General features: G+C 37.3%; 1 protein-coding gene across 3 annotated transcripts in view; it reads left to right on the top strand.

The window, feature by feature from the left end:
- The first annotated feature begins 261 nt into the window (after window positions 1-261).
- The window catches only part of snama (something that sticks like glue), a 101,333-nt gene continuing 82,842 nt past the window's right edge, over window positions 262-18,752 (top strand). For all 3 annotated transcript variants that reach the window (XM_053785682.2, XM_053785681.2, XM_053785680.2), the window contains exons 1-4: window positions 262-395; window positions 2,261-2,427; window positions 5,116-5,206; window positions 8,789-8,843. In XM_053785682.2, the coding sequence (XP_053641657.2) occupies window positions 2,262-2,427; window positions 5,116-5,206; window positions 8,789-8,843 (312 nt within the window). In that variant the 5' untranslated portion in view covers window positions 262-395; window position 2,261. The remainder of the gene's footprint in view (window positions 396-2,260; window positions 2,428-5,115; window positions 5,207-8,788; window positions 8,844-18,752) is intronic.

Here is an 18,752-nt window from a genome sequence, read left to right as displayed (position 1 = left end):
GAAGAGCACTTCACCAGCGTCAAGTCCCTGCCCTGATGTGCCAGATGTAGTGGGTTAAATAACCTGAAAAAAAATTAATGATGAAATTATTTCATAGAAATGTGGACCCCGTGCCTCGTCTCCTTCACATCCACCATATTACTTCTAATTTATACTTTATCACCCACAGATTACCTACAAATGTCGATATTTAATTAAAATAAAATTAGTTTAATTTATTTTTCAATAATAAATGAGTGTGTTAGGTATAAGTTAATATTAGTGATGGTGTTGTGGTGGATGTCAAGGAGCAAGTCTGAGATATTGTTGACGCCGCCGCCATCTTGTGTTTCCTCCTTTATTTCTGGCTGTGTTGGGTTATGTAGCAGCCTTTAACACTCTACTATAACAACCAGGTACTCGTCTGTCTCTTGTGTACTGCCATATATAATATTCAAAGAGTTCTAGGAGAGGAAACGAGAGTCTTGAGGTGATGGAAGCTGCGGCGCCTGATGCTGTCTACGTGGCCCACTTTCATCATTATATTTATATTTATCAATTTTGTTCCCCTCAGGGAAGGTTCCTTGGTGTTGGTGAGGGGCTCTTGATTTTGGGAATTGGATCTGTGCTCCAGTTCCCCGAATTAAGCCTGAATGCCTTCCACATCCCCCCCCCCAGGCGCTGTATAATCCTACGGGTTTAGCACTTCCCCTTGATTATAATAATAATATCAATTTTGTTTTCAGAAAAGTAATTCCCATAAACTCCTTTTTGCATTGTTTATGAGTATATTATTTGTTTTGCAGTGTTCTTGTAGATGAGCAATGTTGCAGTGGAACTTAGGAGGAAATTTTAGTTATAGCTTTTAATGTCTCAGAAAATTAGGCTTTTTGAGACGAATAAAATAATACAAAATACTAAATGAGGAAAATTGCCACAAAAACGTCAGGAGTAACATGTAAGAAGGAATGTAACATAGCTCTAGGGACCCTACTGGGAATGAGTCATTTTTTTTTCCTGGGGGGGGGGTATTCTAGGTAATTTATGCTGTATGATGATTGTGCTTATGTAACTCTGCCTAAATTTACTTTAAGCTTGATGAAAACAGACACATATTTATTGTAGACGTTTTGCCAATAAAGATACCCAGATGTTGCACGTGTGTCTCAGTTTTCATCATGTCGATATTGTATACCATTCTTGAAGCTTCATTCAGGTCCACTGAGGCCCAATGACCCATGGGCCAGTAGGCCCATGGGTCCTTGGGGCTAGGTTTTGGCCAAGATAGATTAGTTAGGCACCCCTTCTCTTGCATTATTTTCTGGTAACATTACAAAATAGGGAGGATAGGTCGAGATTTTTTTCTATTATTATCATTGCGATCAGGGTTGGGTGAAAGCGTTAGTATTGGTGGGTATTGGTTATTTATGGTGCTACTGGTATTGGCTGGTATTTGCTAATTTTGATGGTGTTAGTAACGGTAACTCATTTTGTATAATCCTCTTCCTGGTTTTGATCATTATAATATGCAATAGAATAGCTTCTTTATTTACCTTCCAGATGTCGAATACACCACATGTGTACTTTTCAAAAGTGTCAGAAACTTGGTGTGACTGGCAGTACTACTTTGTCCTAAATACCTGAATAAGAACATTCACTGATGAATTGTGACCTTTTGTTTTGGTTTACTTGGTTTGTTTTACTCCTGTCTATATGCTCCTGTGTTAAAAAGTTTGACTTTGATGGCACTTTTTCTGTATAAATATACCATATTAGGGCCAAGGCTTTTGGATTGGCAACCTGGTGCATACCCAATACAGTAGGACTCCTGTATCTGTGGGTCTGGTATCCACGGTTTCAGTTAACTGTGGTTTACCATGGCCTGAAAATAACACTTAATTTTGCTTAATAATGACCTCAAAAATGCAAAAGTAGTGATGGTGGAAGTGCTTCCCATCAGTGAATAAGTGATAATTCTCCACTTATTGCATGTAATTTATCAATGTATAGGACTTATACATGGGGTTTGCTACTATCTGCGGTTTCGGTATTCACAGCAGGTCCTTGGAAAGTATCCCCCAAGGATACGGGGGTCCTACTGTGTTCTCAGAATTGAAGGGAAGCAGATTCACACTCTAATAGCCGACATTAGCATAGTGCAGACATTGAAATGCCTTGAAAATGAAATATTTGCTAGATGCATATTTTAATACCTCAGAATTATTATTGTTAATGCAGTTTTTGCATTGTACTTTTAATAACACACCTTGATTTATTACAGGATGTCTGTACACTACAAATTCAAGTCTGCAGTGGAGTATGATACGCTCCCTGTGGATGGTGTACACATTAGTCTTGAGGACCTAAAAGAGGCCATCATACAGCAGAAGAGACTTGGACGTGGACAGCCCTATGACTTGCAGATAACTAATGCGGAAACTAAAGAAGGTGAGTGGGTTGTGCCTCTTTATTTATAGTAGTCTTTACAATGTAGCAGCACATTTTTTTTTCTGCATTACCATTTAATATTTGACCCCCTTGTAGGCTTTGACAGAACATTTTATACAAACCTTGTAGTCTTTATTTAGCTTTTTTCCACGTCTTCATAGTCCATGCTATAAAAAGTAAATATCAGTCCAGTAAGTAGGTAGTAAGTTGGTAAAGAGCAATTTTCTAGGGAGGTACAGAACCATTTTGAAATGTGTATAATTACCTATTTATTGACGCAGGAACAGAGCTGGTTTTTTTTTTTTTTTTGTATTTGATAGAATGGAAGACATGCTCCTGAAATATTGATGATTTTGGTTGGTTTCAGGACTGGAAGTAACTTGAAATTGGGCTCAAAAGTAGTGGAGATATTAAATATTTGCAGATTTTTTCTGAGGGGTAAGGCATCCCCCCCACCCCCACCTTCAGTCTGTTTTATGGGTTTTTAAGAAGTCTTGATTCAAGTATTGGGATGCCATAAGCTGTGACCAATCATTCCTGGTTAATTTTATTATCTGGGAAATAGAGTAAATCTTCTATATTTGTGTGATTATTAATTAAAAATGGAAGGCAAATGAAATGTAGAAGTAGTCTAGGAATGTGATTAATGAACAGAGGAAATGTTTTAGTGACTGGAATGTGTATATTGTTTATTTTGTACTCTATTTTTAACACTTCCATTGTCCACACCCTTGATCTGAGAATTGCTCTCACTGTCCAAGAATTATGATGGAAATGTGACGAAATTATGCTTTCATGAATTTTGCTGTGTCAGCGATGTTTACGCATTTGCGATTTTGCCTACTTTGAACCGTATTTTAGGCCAATTACATCTTCCAGTCCACCAAATTCTTAGCTATTTTGCTAGTTTGTCTTCCATTTTATCGATTGAGCACAAAAAAAAACCACTCGATTGATGATTTCAACTACCCACTCAAGTGATAAGAAATTGGTAATTTGGCCAGTTTCACACAAATTTAAAAATATTTGTATTTTGAAATAAGGTCCAGAATAAACAATGCAGGTATTCTTGGCAATAAAATAACATTTCCTCCGTTCATTAGTTACTTTCCTAGGCTTTACACACAAATTCCATTTTGAATTTTTATTCACACAAAAAAACAGAAGGCTTACTGTTATGCAATATCGTAATAATTGTGTAAATAACATCAGGGCATTTGTGAATGCATATTAGACCTACCAGTTGGACATGTATTGGACAAGTGACATGATTTGTTTACTCTCCACTACCTTGAGCTCAATTTCACAGTATTTTCAGTCCTGAAACCAATCAAAATCATCTCTGTTTCTGTAAATATCTTCCGTTCTGTCACATGAGACCAAGAAACTGAGAAGAGTACTCCAATAAAAACCATACAAAAATACATGAAAAAGTTGCTGTTTTAAACCAAAAACACAGTTGCAGGTTTTTCTTGTGTACTGGGTGCTGCAGGATTTTGTGGTGCACTTACCACATAGACCCATTCTCTCGTGTAGGCCCAGATTTACCGCTCACAGCTTATCTGAGTGAGCTGAGCTCGTAGTATAGTAGTACTGCAGCATGGACAGTGATCTCAAACTCTTAGTACTATGGTACAGACGACAAAGTGGTTAGGCATTTTTAATTTTGTGTAAATGTGGTAGTTGTAATGGTTGAATGGGTGGTTCCTTGTGCTCATTAGATAGCATGGAAAGGATACTACTGAAAGAGGTAAGAATGACTTAAAAATAGGACTAAAAGTTGGCAAAATCACCATAGTGAAAGTGTTAATATTGATTTGGAAGTATTTACTAGAATAGAGGTATTTGGCAGTAAGGGAAAGCCATTGACCGAGAAAAAACATTTGAGAGTTGAATGTGTTTGCTAGTAGCCGTGTAAAAATGGATAATTGCAGTCTGCAAATAAATAAGAAAGCCCACGAATTTGTGGTAAGGACTATAGTAATGTAAATTCCTTCACATTCTGGCAGCTCTGACTTGCTAAAATTAAATATCATTTATTACCAGTCATGCATTTATAAATTATTGAAAATTCTGTTCTTTCAGTACATTGTGTTTGAGAGTTTGGCTCATTTTATGTTTCAGAGGTCATTGTCTCATTAAATATTGCTCTAATCTGTTTCTTATTCACAAGAAAGAAGGTCTACGAAGAAAAGGGATTTTTGAACAGTTTTTGGGAAAGCCGTTGTGCTCGTTTTAACCCTTAAATTGTTCAAGCAGATCTACCTTCACATGCATAGCGCTCCAAAAGTAGATCAAAGTTTTTTTTACACATTTTCAAATGTAAAAAAAAAAAAAAAAAAAATCTACTTTTTTTACATACTTTCAAATGTTGAAATAACATAGATCTACATTTGGGCAGTTTAAGGGTTAAATAAACCCTTGTACAAAGTTAATTTTCATTTTAGAGGTTGTGTAAAGGCAGAGCAATGAATAAGCCCTGTGGAATTTTTTCCTTGTCTTACTTTCCTACTCCATTTTTTGCTTGCACCCTGTTCCTACCTTGCCTCTTGCACCCTCTGCCCCTTCCCTCTTTCTTTCCATCTTGTTCTCCATGTTAATGTTTTGTTACACATATCTACTGCTTTGTTTGCATAATTATGATGTAAAAGTAAAAAGCGGTATTTAATAGTAAAACTTCATTTTCAGTTTACACTGATGACAAGACGCTGATTTCAAAGAATTCTTCATTGATTGTTGCAAGAGTTCCCATCGATCCTTTACAGATGAAGAGGCCATGGTAAGTTTATTACAAAAATCTGCATCTGTAGTCTAAATGTGGAAGATGCTAAACTTTTAATTCTCTTAAGCTGGTTATTCAAACTTGGATGGCAAATAGAGAATTGAAACTAAGTGAACTTGGGCAAGACAGATTTTGATTTTCAAGGAACCTCATAGGAATACAAATTGGAGATTTTGGTGCCACTTGTGGATGATACTGTCAGTTTGCAGCCTATGAGCTCAGTGAGGGATCTTGATTTTTAAAATTGTTTGTGGGTTTGCCTAACTACATACTTGCTAAAAAGACCTCAGTCTGTACTGAATAGTGTTGTTAGACTGGTATTTTTGCTCTCAACTATGGCTCCCACTAGTCCCCATTTGTATGAGTTGCACTGGATCTAAATCAAGGCAAAAATTGGTTTTAGACTTGTTTATTAATAAGATTTAAGGGTGCTAAGTTTAGTGATCTCGAGTATCTTGCTGATATACTCGTACTTTTACCTTGGGATTGGGAATATTTTTGCCAATCACTGCAAACCCATTTAAACCAATTTAACCTCGTGCTGCTAGGAAAAAAAAATTCGTAGAAAGCACCTTTTGTATAGCTTTTAGATTGTTCAACAGGTTGTCATTGTCTGTAATCAAGTCAGGAATCTGTTCGTATTTTGAAGTCTCAGCTGAAAGAACATCTTTCTTAGAGCTTGTGATCCTGGTGATCATACTGTCATTCTTGAATATAAACTTTTGTACAGTGGACCCCTGGTTTACGATCAGCTCCCAATGCGACCAATTATGTAAGTGTATTTATGTAAGTGCGTTTGTATGTGTATGTTTGGGGGTCTGAAATGGACTAATCTAATTCACAATATTCCTTATGGGAACAAATTCGGTCAGTACTGGCACCTGAACATACTTCTGGAATGAAAAAATATCGTAAACCGGGGGTCCACTGTATTTCTTTATCAATGTTGTGCGCATATGGCGTGTTGTGCGAGTATTCCTGAATTCCATGAAAACAGGAGCTCTTTAGTAACAATATCCCAAGGTATTATTATTATTAATTATTTTTATTCTGTTTTATTATTATATATATTTTTTTAACAATGGCTGTTTCCTACCGAGGATGGGTGACCTGAAAAAAGTGTCAGTCATTCACTTTCACTGTCTTGCCAGAGGCGTACGGATACAACAGTTTAGATGTCCCTTTGGACAGCAAATATCCCAAACCCTCTTTTTTTTTTTAGTGCAGGCACTGTACTCCCACTTTCCAGGATTAATGTCTAGCTAACTGGTTACCCTGAATCCCTTCACAAAATATTACCCTGCTCACACTCCAACAGCTCTTCGGGTCCCAGAAATCATTTGTCTCCACTCCTATTTAAAATGCTTACACATGCCTGCTGTATGTCCAAGCCCCTTGTACACAAAACCTCCTTTACCCCCCTCCCTGCATCCTTTCCTAGGATGACCCCAACCCTGCCTTCCCTCCACTACAGATTTATACACCTCTCAAGTCATCCTGTTTTGCTCCATCCTCTCTAAATGACCAAACCACTTCAACCCCACCTTTTGTATATAATATTTCATATTGAAGGGAGAGGGTCAAGGTTGTTTTATGTGCAAGGGGCATGGCCATCCAGCAGGCATGTGTGAGTGTGTTAGATGGGAGTTAATGGAGGCAAATATTTTTTTGTGACCTGATAAGCTGTTTGAGTATGAGCAAGGTAACATTATGTGAAGGGATTCAGAGAAACTGGTTGTTTGGACTTGAATCCTGGAGGTGGGAAGTACAGTGTCTGAACTCCGTAGGCGGGGAGGGGCTTATAAATAATAGTGAAAATGTACTAAAGTATTGGCATTGAAGGTGTAGGTTGGCTTTAATGGTATTGTATTGGCCTAAAATTGTGTATCAGCGTCGGCCAATTTCGATGGCATCAGTAAGAGTCCAAAATTGAATATCAGTATTGGCAAAAATTTTGGTAAGTTCCCATTGCTAGTGACTGGGCTACTACATTGTTTACTCTTGTAGTATAGTGTTCAGTTTTGTTCAATTTTTTGTTTTTTTATTAACACATCGGCTGTTTCCCACCAAGGCAGGGTGGCCTGAAGAAGAAAAACTCTCATTATCATTCACTCCATTACTGTCTTGCTAGAGGCATGCTTACACTACAGTTATAAAACTGCAGCATTAACATCCCTCCTTCAGAGTGCCGGCACTGTACTTCCCATCTCTAGGAATCAAGTCCGGCTTGCCGGTTTCCCCGAATGTTGCCTTGCTTACACTCCAACAGCACGTCAAGTCCTAAAAACCATTTGTCTCCATGTACTCCTATTTAACACGCTCATGCACCCTTGCTGGAAGTCCAAGCTCCGTACACACAAAACCTCTTTTACCACTCCCTCCAACCTTTCCTACGCTGACCCCTACCCTGCCTTCCCTCCACTACAGATTTATACACTCGAAGTCATTCTATTCTGTTCCATCCTCTCTGTGTGTCCAGACCATCTCAATAACCCTTCCTCAGCCCTCTGGATAATAGTTTTGGTAATTCCACATCTCCTAATCTCCAAACTATGGATTCTCTGCATTATATTCACACCACACATTGCCCTCAGACATGACATCTCCAATGCCTCCAGCCTTCTCCTTGTTGCAACATTCACAACCCATGCCTCGCACCCATACATGAGCAGTGGTATAACTATACTCTCGTACACTCCCTTCTCTGCTTTCATGGATAAAGTTCTTTTGTCTCTACAAACTCCTTAGTGCACCACTTGGTGCACCTTTTTGCCCTCGTCAGATCTATGATTTACCTAATCTTTCATAGACCCATCCTCTGACACTTCCACTCCCAAATATCTGAATACATTCACCTCCTCCATACTCTCCCTCAAATTTGATATCCAATCTTCCATTACCTAATTTTTTTGCTATCCTCATCACCTTACTCTTTCCTATATTTAATTTCCTTCTTTTACATACCCTTGCAAACTTATCAACCAACCTCTGCAACTTCTCTTCAGAATCTCCCAAAAGCACAGTGTAATCAGCAGAGAGCAACTGTGACAACTCCCATTATGTGTTATTCTTGATCTTTTAACCTCCCACCTCTTGCCAACACCTGAGCATTCACTTCTCTTACAACTCCATCTATAAAGATGTTAAACAACCATGGTGGCATAACACATCCCTGTCTAAGGCCTACTTTTACTAGGAAATAATCTCCCTCTCGCCTACATACTCTAACCTGAGCCTCGCTATCCTCGTGAAGACTCTTCACAGCTTTCAATAACCTACCTCCTATTGCATACATTTGCAACATCTGCCACATTGTGCCCCTATCCACCATATCATACATTTTTCCAAATCCATAAATGCCACAAAAACCTCTTTACCCTTACTTAAATACATTTCACCTATATGTTTCACTGCCAACACTTGGTCTACACACCCCCTACCTTTCCTAAAGCCTCCTTGGTCATCTGCTATCCTGCTTTCTGTCTTACTCTTAATTCTTTCGATAATAACTCTACCATACACTTTACCAGGTATATTCAACAGAGTTTTGTTAATATTGTTTATATTTTGTTATTGCAGGGAGAACAAGGAATCAACGGCACTACTCCTATCCAACCCGTCAAACCTGATGAACGTATGTAATAGTGGATCATCTGTGCAACTTTCTTTACCTCCTGCCGGGTAACACCTATTTGTCTAGTTTATAAAGTGGATGATTCGCCTGAAGAGGGGGATTTCAGCCAATGGACCTTAATGGGGTTTGGCTGGTCCTACCTTTATCACTATAATATTGCTGTTTGCTGGTCCTGCATTTTCAGCTACACATGTGTAGGATGGTATGAAACTGTCCTCATATAATATATATAATATATTTAAAAATTCTTTTATATATATATAGTAACAATCCATTCATTATGTAGTTTTGATTTACTTGGGATTGCTAGTGTCATTTGATTTTCCTTGCATACTTGTAGCACTATACCACTATAATTTTCCACAGTGGAGATTTAGTAAGTGGCTGTCCATTGTGCAGAATTATGGAGGTTCTTCTATTTGCAACTTTATGAACTTTTTACACTATCATATAGTCCTTACAGTCAGTGATTGACAGATATTATTAGGAAGTTTTACACTTGTGTGGAATATTTAATTAATATACTGTCTTTTTTATCAATACATTCTTGTATGCTTTGTATGATATAGCCAATAAAATTTTAATCTGAGGTGTGTGCTATTTGGACAAACATTGACATAATTGTTTTGTTGCTGAATTGCAGCAGAGAACCAGTTAAGAGTTTTAAATCAACATAAATTAGAGTACAGTATCTGAGGAGTCATTTACATCCCACAATACTTCACTGTTGGCATTTAAAAAAAATGGTAGTTCAGATTTTTTTTTTTCAAAGGTGCAGTTCACATTTTTATAGATTATGACTAGGCTTTTTTTTTTTCTATTAATTTCTAAATTTGTACATATGTTTTACTGTAATAGACATTGTAGCATTTGTACTGTAGTTGGCCATTGAAAAAAAATGTGAGGGATTTTTATCTCATAGATCATATCTACAAAAGTGCAACTTTGGCAGTATATCATTATCTATGGCAGTGTCTATTGCAGTAATTTCATAGTTTAAAAAAAAGTGGCAGCAATAAAATAATTAGGGGTACCAGGAAGTATACTTTAAGTCTTTTATAGGAACCCAAATTTAAGCTTTTTAACTCTGTATTCATGCTTCTCCATTTTTTTTTTTCTGGGGTGTTCATTGGCGTCTTGATTGTTGACTTTTACTGGGCAGAAAACGGTTAAATATCGTACAGTTTTCTGGATATTTAAATTATATTACCTTTGTGTACCCTTTCATTCATATCTTTTAAGTCTGTTTGAACATTTTCTGTAGATTACTTTTGATATGTCTGTTAAGAGACTTAGTAAAAGTTCTACAAATTAGAATTCTGGAAATTATAATTAATTTGATTATGTATTAAAATTCTAGATATGTCTATAGACATTGCATGTGATGTGCATCTTCCATGACTGTGAATAAACATAGGAAATCACTGTTAAAAATGCACACTTTCAGTTAGATATTAAAGTGCTCGAGGCTTTCTCAGTACACTTAGTTGTCTTTTGGAGCATTTCGTGTTAATCAATACACGCCAGTGCACTGTAGTTATTTGTCTTTGTTCATCCCCTTAATATTTTTATATAAAAAGCAATATCAATGTTTTTGAAAATGAAAGTAATTGTTTTTTCCATCTGGTATGTCTAATAGGAATATTTGAGGGGTGGGCTTTTATATTTGGATGAATTTTGTTGAGTAATTTCATAGAAATATTCTTTTTGGGGAAGGAGAGTATGGTACTATTAATAAAATTTAAGGGACTGCATTAATTTGCTTGCAAACTTCAATTAAAAATTGTTTATACAGTTTAAGGTATGAAAGATGTACAGTGCATAACTCATCTCTGAAGGCAGTGTGTGATGTTCAATGTGCATAATAACAAATTTAGTTTTTAATATTTTAAGGTTTTGGAAATATTAAATTGGATTTTAATTGTTTAAATGCCTAGTGCAAGAAATGGATTTGTTTCCATTTCTCTTAAGAGAAAGTTTTACACTAAATAAAATTTTGGAAGAGACCTAAATTTCAATTTACTTGTTAAAAACTGCAAAATAATTTTAAACCAGTGAAAGTAGTGCCTGCATTTGTTAACTATATCAAAATGTTCTGTTCTCCTAGGAACCCATTCTAGCTCTTTGAATGGGGTGTACTAGTCATATATACACTACTATAATTTTTCTTGGGTGTGTGCATGCTCACCTAATATCACTTCCAACATAGAATTAATGATGTAGTACACATGTTGAACACACTGAATGCTAATCTGGTGGGAAAAAAATGAACATCTACCATATGTCATTTGTTTTGATGTTAATGTTCTGTGAGGTCTTAAAAAAAGAAGGGGGGGGGGGGAGATTGTGAAAGTTAAATGCAAGAAATCAAGTTCAGCTGTGGGTATCCTTCTATACTATGATCACAAGCCAAAAGAGGAGCAGTTGCTTATGTTTGCAGTAATAGAATTAAGAGCAACCTGAATTATTCAAAAGATGTACAAAAAATAAAAGATCTTTTGGCTCTTACGGTGAAGATTCCAGTATAACTGATGCTACCAAACTTGTGTTTCTAAGGTGAGAGTCATTTTCAGGTTGGGAATTACCTTAATGAGGTAGCTAAGGTATTCACATGAAACTAGTACCTTCTATATGAAGATGGCTAATGAATGATCCTGGAGTGCATTTTTAGCAGTCAACTTCATTTTTATCAAATGTTTTGAAGGCTGTTGGGCTACCTTCTGAGCAGCAGCAGTGTCAGGATGTGTGGTGATGGCATAACTACTATGGACATTCCTGACGAAGACTTAAAGGAAGCAAATGTTTTGTTCTGAACATGCCAAGTTTATAAACCCTAGGGAAAGGTCCCATTGATCGCATAAGACGAGACTGCTTTACCCACAAGCTACGATATCTGTTGATTGTGCAAAATAGAAAGGAGGCAGTTGCAAATATTGGGAAAATTTTATTACTGATGATTAAGAGCTATTTTCACTTGGGGAGTTTCAGTGGTCCCTGGCCTACATATTTCATGAAGTTAATTGTATCATTTGTCATTATAAGAACTTGATGTAGCTAATGTGATCATGCTCAGGATCTGTACACGTGTATGTGCCAAAACTGATTGTTGTCCTATCTCCGTGCAAGCTTAAGTTTTTCAATTTAAGCAGTTTTTCGTTTTTAATCGTTATACTAAAACTTTATATGCGGATCACTACAAGGCTTGCTAGATAACATATGAGCTCTACCTGACATTGTAAAATTTACTTTTTGTGAGCAAAAGAACAAATTTGTCTTTCTAATGTACTCTCTCACTCAGGCTTAATCATGCATGTGCATACTGCATTACCAGTATTAAATTGCACACAAATATAATACAGATTGGTAGAAATTTGGTGCATGACCTTTGCTGGAATAAATTAATGTTGCCCACAAGGAATTTATAAACTTGTTAGCTTGACCAATGGTAGAGCATGAGGCAGACAGGGTGGGTGGGGGGAGGGGATTAGTGTTTGTGTAAGTTTTTTCAACATGCTGGCTATCTTCCACCGGGGCAGGGTGGCCCAAATAAGAAACACACTTTCACTATCATTCAACACTCACCATTATTCACATATAATCACTGTCTTTGCAGAGGCACTCAGATATGACAGTTAAGGTGTCACTCCAAACAGCAAATATCCCAACCCCCTCCTTTAAAATGGAGGCATTGTACTACTTCCCACCTTCAGTACTCAGATGTTAGAGATAATGGAGACGAGTTTTTTTAATGGATGTGCTGTTAGAGGGTAATCAAGGCAATTTTAATGAAGGAATTCAGGGAAACTGGTTAGCTGGACTCAAGAGTCCTGGAGGTAGAAAGGGAAAGTGCCTGCACTCTGAAGGAGGGGTTTAAATGTTACAGGCAGACGATAATTTGAATTGTAACATCAGCACACTTCTGAATTAATGATGGAGAATTAAGTTTCTTTGGGTCACCCTACCTTGGCATTAACTGGCCATTATAAAAAGATTAATATTTACTAAAAATTAATAAGGTATATAGGTTTGGGATATTTGCTGCTGTTTAGAGTGATATCTAAACAGTCATATCCGTACCTGTCTGGCAAAACAGTAATAGTATCAATTGTGGTGAAAGTTTCTTTATCGGGTCATCCTGCCTCGGTGGGAGACAACCAGTGTGTGAAAAAAAAAAACCAGGTTATGCAGAGTATTTCAGGCAAGTTAAAAATAAAACAATTGGACTAGTAAAGCATAATTAATTTTTTTTGTACAGAATGTTTATAAAGACATTAAGGATATGAAGTTAAACTAATCTTAATGAATATAACACACAAATATTGATGAAAGTAAATTAAAAGTGGAGGAAGGTACACAATTATTTTGTACATTGAATTGGTGAACTTGTAGGTAAAAAAAAAATTGGTTTGTTATTGTTGGTGCAGTTACCATATATGCACATAGTAGCCCTCTGGTGTGTATTTTAAATGAGCCGGCATTTTGGTTCCACCTGGTTGCAAATGTGTTGAATTTTCCCTCTCCATTGAATGTGATTCTCTGTATTTACATACACTTTTGAATTATATTCCTAAGAGGAAGAATTTAGTTTGAAATTGAAGTGAAATTTCAGTGACTTTATGAGCATATGAATTAAAGTATACTACAGTGAGCAGCCATCACCTCAGTCACCACAGCCATCATTTTAGCTACTGCAGCTGGCATTTCAGCAACCACATCTAATGCTTTAGTCAGGACATGAAGGATACCTGGAGGATGTTCCCAGGGTTTAATGGCTACCATGGCCTAGTCCCAGATCAGACCTGGAGGATCAAGATCTGATCAACCAGGCTGTTTCTACGGACCAGTCCCAGTCCAGTGTACAAGCCACAACCTGGCTGGTTAGGTGCTGAGTTGAGGAACTTCATCCCATTTCCTCTTGAAGACTGCCAGGGGGTTGTTGGTAATTCCCCTTATGCACAGAGGGAAGGCATTCAAGAGTTGAGGACCTCTAACACTCATTGAGCTCTGTTAGTTTACTCATTGTGCCCCTGGTTTTTAACAGAGGTATTTTGCACCATCTGACAAATCTCTTGTCAAATTAAGTGATTTCAGTGCTCATTCCTTCTAAGATTTTTTAGGTGTATATTATTATGTACCTTTCAAGTCGCAAAACAGGTGGGGCTTGAACCCACGGCAAGCAGTGCTAAAGCTGAGGCCAGTGTGCAAACTACTGGACCAGCTGGCTCTAATAGGATTCAACCAACTAGTATATTTCTACACACTATAGAGGGGTTAGCAGTGCTGACTGGATTTGAGCCCTACTTGTTCTGTAATTTATTTAAAATTGTGTTATTATGATTTTGTGACTTGTGTACCTTTCTTGCCTGTATTCCAAGGAATACAGTTGAAAAGACTTGAGCATTCCCAGTTGTTCATATATTTGATTAAGAGTATATGAGCAGTGAAAGTTCTCTGTATGTTTTCCATCTCAGCTACCTTACCTGCCTTAAAGGGGGCTGTCAGCATACAGTAGTATTCTAACCTGGAGAGAACAAGTGACTTGAAAAGTGATTGGCTCAGCATATCTTCTCTTGAAAATTCTAGTTATCCAGCTTATCAGTTTCTTTATGGTAGCAAGGCAACATTGTTGTGATCTAGTAAAAGGACACAAGTGCAACTAATGTGACATTTATTGTGGCAACGTTTCGCTCTCCAGGAGCTTTATCAAGCCATTACAAACAATACATGGACACAGAGGGTATATAAAGGCTCTGAGTGAGGTGCAATACTAGTGAGGTACCATTTCGATGTTCACTAGTGGTAGTAGTAGTAGTAACAAAAATAATACAATATGGAAGAGCAAATAATTCGTACATGAGTAAAAGGATATAAAAGCTATTACCCAAGTAATAGCTTAGTGGTAGTAGTAGTAGTAACAAAAATAATACAATATGGAAGAGCAAATAATTCGTACATGAGTAAAAGGATATAAAAGCTATTACCCAAGTAATAGCTTTTATATCCTTTTACTCATGTACGAATTATTTGCTCTTCCATATTGTATTATTTTTGTTACTACTACTACTACCACTAGTGAACATCGAAATGGTACCTCACTAGTATTGCACCTCACTCAGAGCCTTTATATACCCTCTGTGTCCATGTATTGTTTGTAATGGCTTGATAAAGCTCCTGGAGAGCGAAATGTTGCCACAATAAATGTCACATTAGTTGCACTTGTGTCCTTTTACTTTACATATTGTCGGTAATTCTACCAACTTTATTACAATTGTTGTGATCCTTGAATGTGAGATCTTCCGATATCATTACTCCTAAATCTTGCACGTGGTACTTCTTATGATTCGAGTTTGTCCCATATTCTGTTAGTCTTTATTTCCTCTATTCTTAACCCCTTTGAGGGTCCAAGAGTTTTCAAAAAAAAAAAAAAATAATTTTTTCTTTTGAAATAGTAGAGAATCTTTTTCTGAAGGTAATAAAACAAAAAATACAAAATTTGATGGAAGACTGACAAAATTACACTATTGCGAATTTTACTGCATCAGCGATATTTACGCATTGGCGATTTTGTCTACTTGGACTTCTATTGTAGGCCAATTCCATTAATCCAGTTGGCCAAATTCTTAGCTATTTCACTAATATTACTTTTATTTTATTGATTGATCTCAAGAAACTGCCATTTCATCTACCTAATGAAGTGATCAGAAATTGGTAATTTGGCCGATTTTACACACAGTTCAAAATATTCCAATTTCAAAATAGGGTCCAGAATAAACAATGCAGGCATTCCTAGCACTACAATAGTATTTCCTCTGTTTATTAGTTATGTTTCCAGGTTTTGCAGATGAATTCCATTTTGATTTTTTATTTACTTAGAATTTTTATTCACACCAAAAAATAGAATATTTACTGTTATCCAGTATTGTAATACTGTAATTGTATGAATAACATCAGCACATTTGTGAAGATATATTAGACTCACCAGTTGACGTGTATTGACACGTGACGTCATTTGTTTGCTCTTGAACATCGGCAAAATCGAACATTTCTGCTACTTTGAGCTCAACTTCAAGCTATTTTCAATACTAAAACCAATCAAAATCTGTAATATATCTACCATTCTATCAGATAAGACCAAGAAACCACAGATACAACCATAAAAAACATACGAAAATACACACCAAAGTCGGTGTTTTAATCCAAAAACAGTAATTTTTTTTCACGTGCACTGCATGTTGCAGGATTTGTTTTATATGGTGCACACTTACCACATAGATGCATTCTCTCATATCTAGACCCAAATTTACTGCTCACAGCTTATCTGAGTTCGCTGAGCTCATGACGTAGAGCTACGGCTTGCAGCCTCATAGGATTAAATAGCATAGCAATTGAAAATTGTCCTTGTTTAACACAATATTGTTGTCTGAGGCCCACTGGAAGATTTGATTTATATCTGCCTGAAGATTAGCTGCATCTTCAATGGATGCTACTTGTAGAGATTTTGTTGTCTTCAGCATATGATGTTACAGTGCCAGCCAACACCTCTGCCACTTCCTTGGCCAACATTTTAGCTACTCATCTTAGCAACCATAGCCAGCACCTCAGCCACCACAACCAGCACCCCAGCCACCACAGCCATTGCTTTAGCCACCATGTCTGGTACTTTAGCTAACAACTCATCCTCCACCACAGCCACCACTGGTCACCATGGCCAGTGCTTTAACCAGCGTCTCAGCACCTCAGCCACTACAGCCACCATAACTGGCTGTATTGGCCAGTACCTCGGCCAATACAGCCAGTACCATAGCCAGTACAGCCTGCACCCCAGCCACTACAGCTACCATACTCAACGCTACCGCCAGCAGCACAGCCAATGCTTCAGCTACCACAGCCATCACTTCAGCCAGCATCTCAGCCACCATGGCCACCGCATCCAGTGCTTCAGCCACCACAGCCAGTATCTCAGCCATCACAGCCAGCACCTCAGCCACCACAACCAGCCAACACCTCAGCCACCACAGCCAGTGTTTCAGCCACCACAGCCAGCACCTCAGCTGCCACCACCACCACCAGTACCTCAGCTGCTACGGATAGTACTTCAGCCAGCACTACAAAGAATAGTAGTTAACAAAGCAAAACCCAGAATTAGCAGTCCTAGCATCTTTGCTGTTTCATATCTTCATAGCAGACATGGATAAAGCACTCATCTCGGTCGAGAACACAAAAGAATTGCAACAAGATATATGCAAAGTCTTCAGTGGACAGTGGAGAATAACATGTTCAATAGTGGCAAGTTCCAACTACTTTAGATAAGTATACAAAATATAAGAACATCAAAAAGAATGAAAGGAACATGTAGGAGATCTGGATGTAATAATGTCAGCTGATCTAAAGAACATAAGGCAAATATCACAAAAGCTAGGAAAATGATGGGATTAAGAATGAGGACTTTTATAAAACAAGGGAAATATTGTGTTGGTGACACTTTTCAAATTACTTGTGCTTTCTAGTTAGGCATATTGTTCAGCATTGACTACTACTGTTGGGGCAGAAGAGATATCAGAGTTGGAACAGATCATTTATGGCTCACATAGAGAAAGCATTTAAATTACCAGGGATGCCTCAAAGTCCTAAATATGCATTCAGTGGTGCAGAGGAGAGAGAGATACATTATAATGTACTATACATGAAAGGTGCTTGAGGGTCTGATGCTAAATCTGCACATTGCCATGACATACTGGAGAGATGGGAGAAGGTGTAAAAAAAAAAAATGGAGGACTGTGGGCACAATAGGGTTGACCTTGGTGGTTTAGTGCTTAGTTTTTGTTAAAATAATGTGGGCGCAATAAGAGGACATTGTATCAACATCTGTGGACCCAGACTAACATACTACCACAAGATATCAGAAGCATTCCCAGAACATGTGTAGACATTTTCAAGATAAAATAGAACTTGTACCTCTGCCAAGTACCAGGTCATCCAGGCTGTAGTAGATATGTGGGTCAGTGGGCCTCCAACATTAACAACCTGGTTGATCAGGCAATACTTGCCCAGGGCTGAGGTGCGAGAGTAGGAAAGCTCTCAGAAGCCTTTAGAGATAAATAACAAAAAGGCACAATACCATGATTAGGCCTATCCTATACTGTTTTATAGTCGTTTTTTTTTTTTGTCAGTGAATCTAAATATGATTTTGGTCAGCCGTGTTCCATTTTTTGTAAGTTTTCTTAAGATTTTTGTTTTGTAGAGAAAACTTGCATTATGGTATGTATAGAAATTTTGAATTTTGCTTAAGAGGTTTATATCTGTGTTGATGCTTTGAGTACAAGTTTTGCTTCTCATGGCAAATGTCTTGTGAGTGTCAAGTTGTTTTCAGGCTTTATTGTGGAGTCCGGATAAGATTATTTTTTGTTTAGTGAACAGGATGAGTAGAATCATCCAATCAGTGATTGTTTTTTGAGGTTATTATGTGGGTTCTTATTTGATCTACTAGGAAGTAGTTACCTCAGTAATTCTGGTGGGTTTGGTAATTGAGCATATTAAATGTATTGCATTTTAGTATGTAATACCACATCACCCATTTTTTTTTTTCAGGGGGTCTTGTTATATATGGCTTTGTACCCAAGAATGTTGTGTGAACATATTATGACATGATTTTTTTTTAGTTTGGTGTCTTAAGAATTATCAAAGAGAAGATAGTGCTGAATGTAGTACAGCATTGCTGCTGTAACTGTTTGGTCATGTGGCATTGATACGCTGTATTTTTGTTACAATGAAACTGTTAGAGGGGTTTGCAGTATAACACAGTAATTGAACTGCAGTAGAATGGTTTCTCTAGATATTAAACACCTTTAATTCTTGGTTGATGTTGACATGCATATGAGTAGTTAAGAGAGTGGAGAGAATTATGGCTAA

Source organism: Cherax quadricarinatus, chromosome 35 (assembly GCF_038502225.1).
Source record: "Cherax quadricarinatus isolate ZL_2023a chromosome 35, ASM3850222v1, whole genome shotgun sequence".
NCBI classification, from domain to species: Eukaryota; Metazoa; Arthropoda; class Malacostraca; order Decapoda; family Parastacidae; genus Cherax; species Cherax quadricarinatus.
The sequence above is the reverse complement of the archived record's forward strand: the minus strand, read 5'-3'. Positions and strand labels throughout refer to the sequence as shown.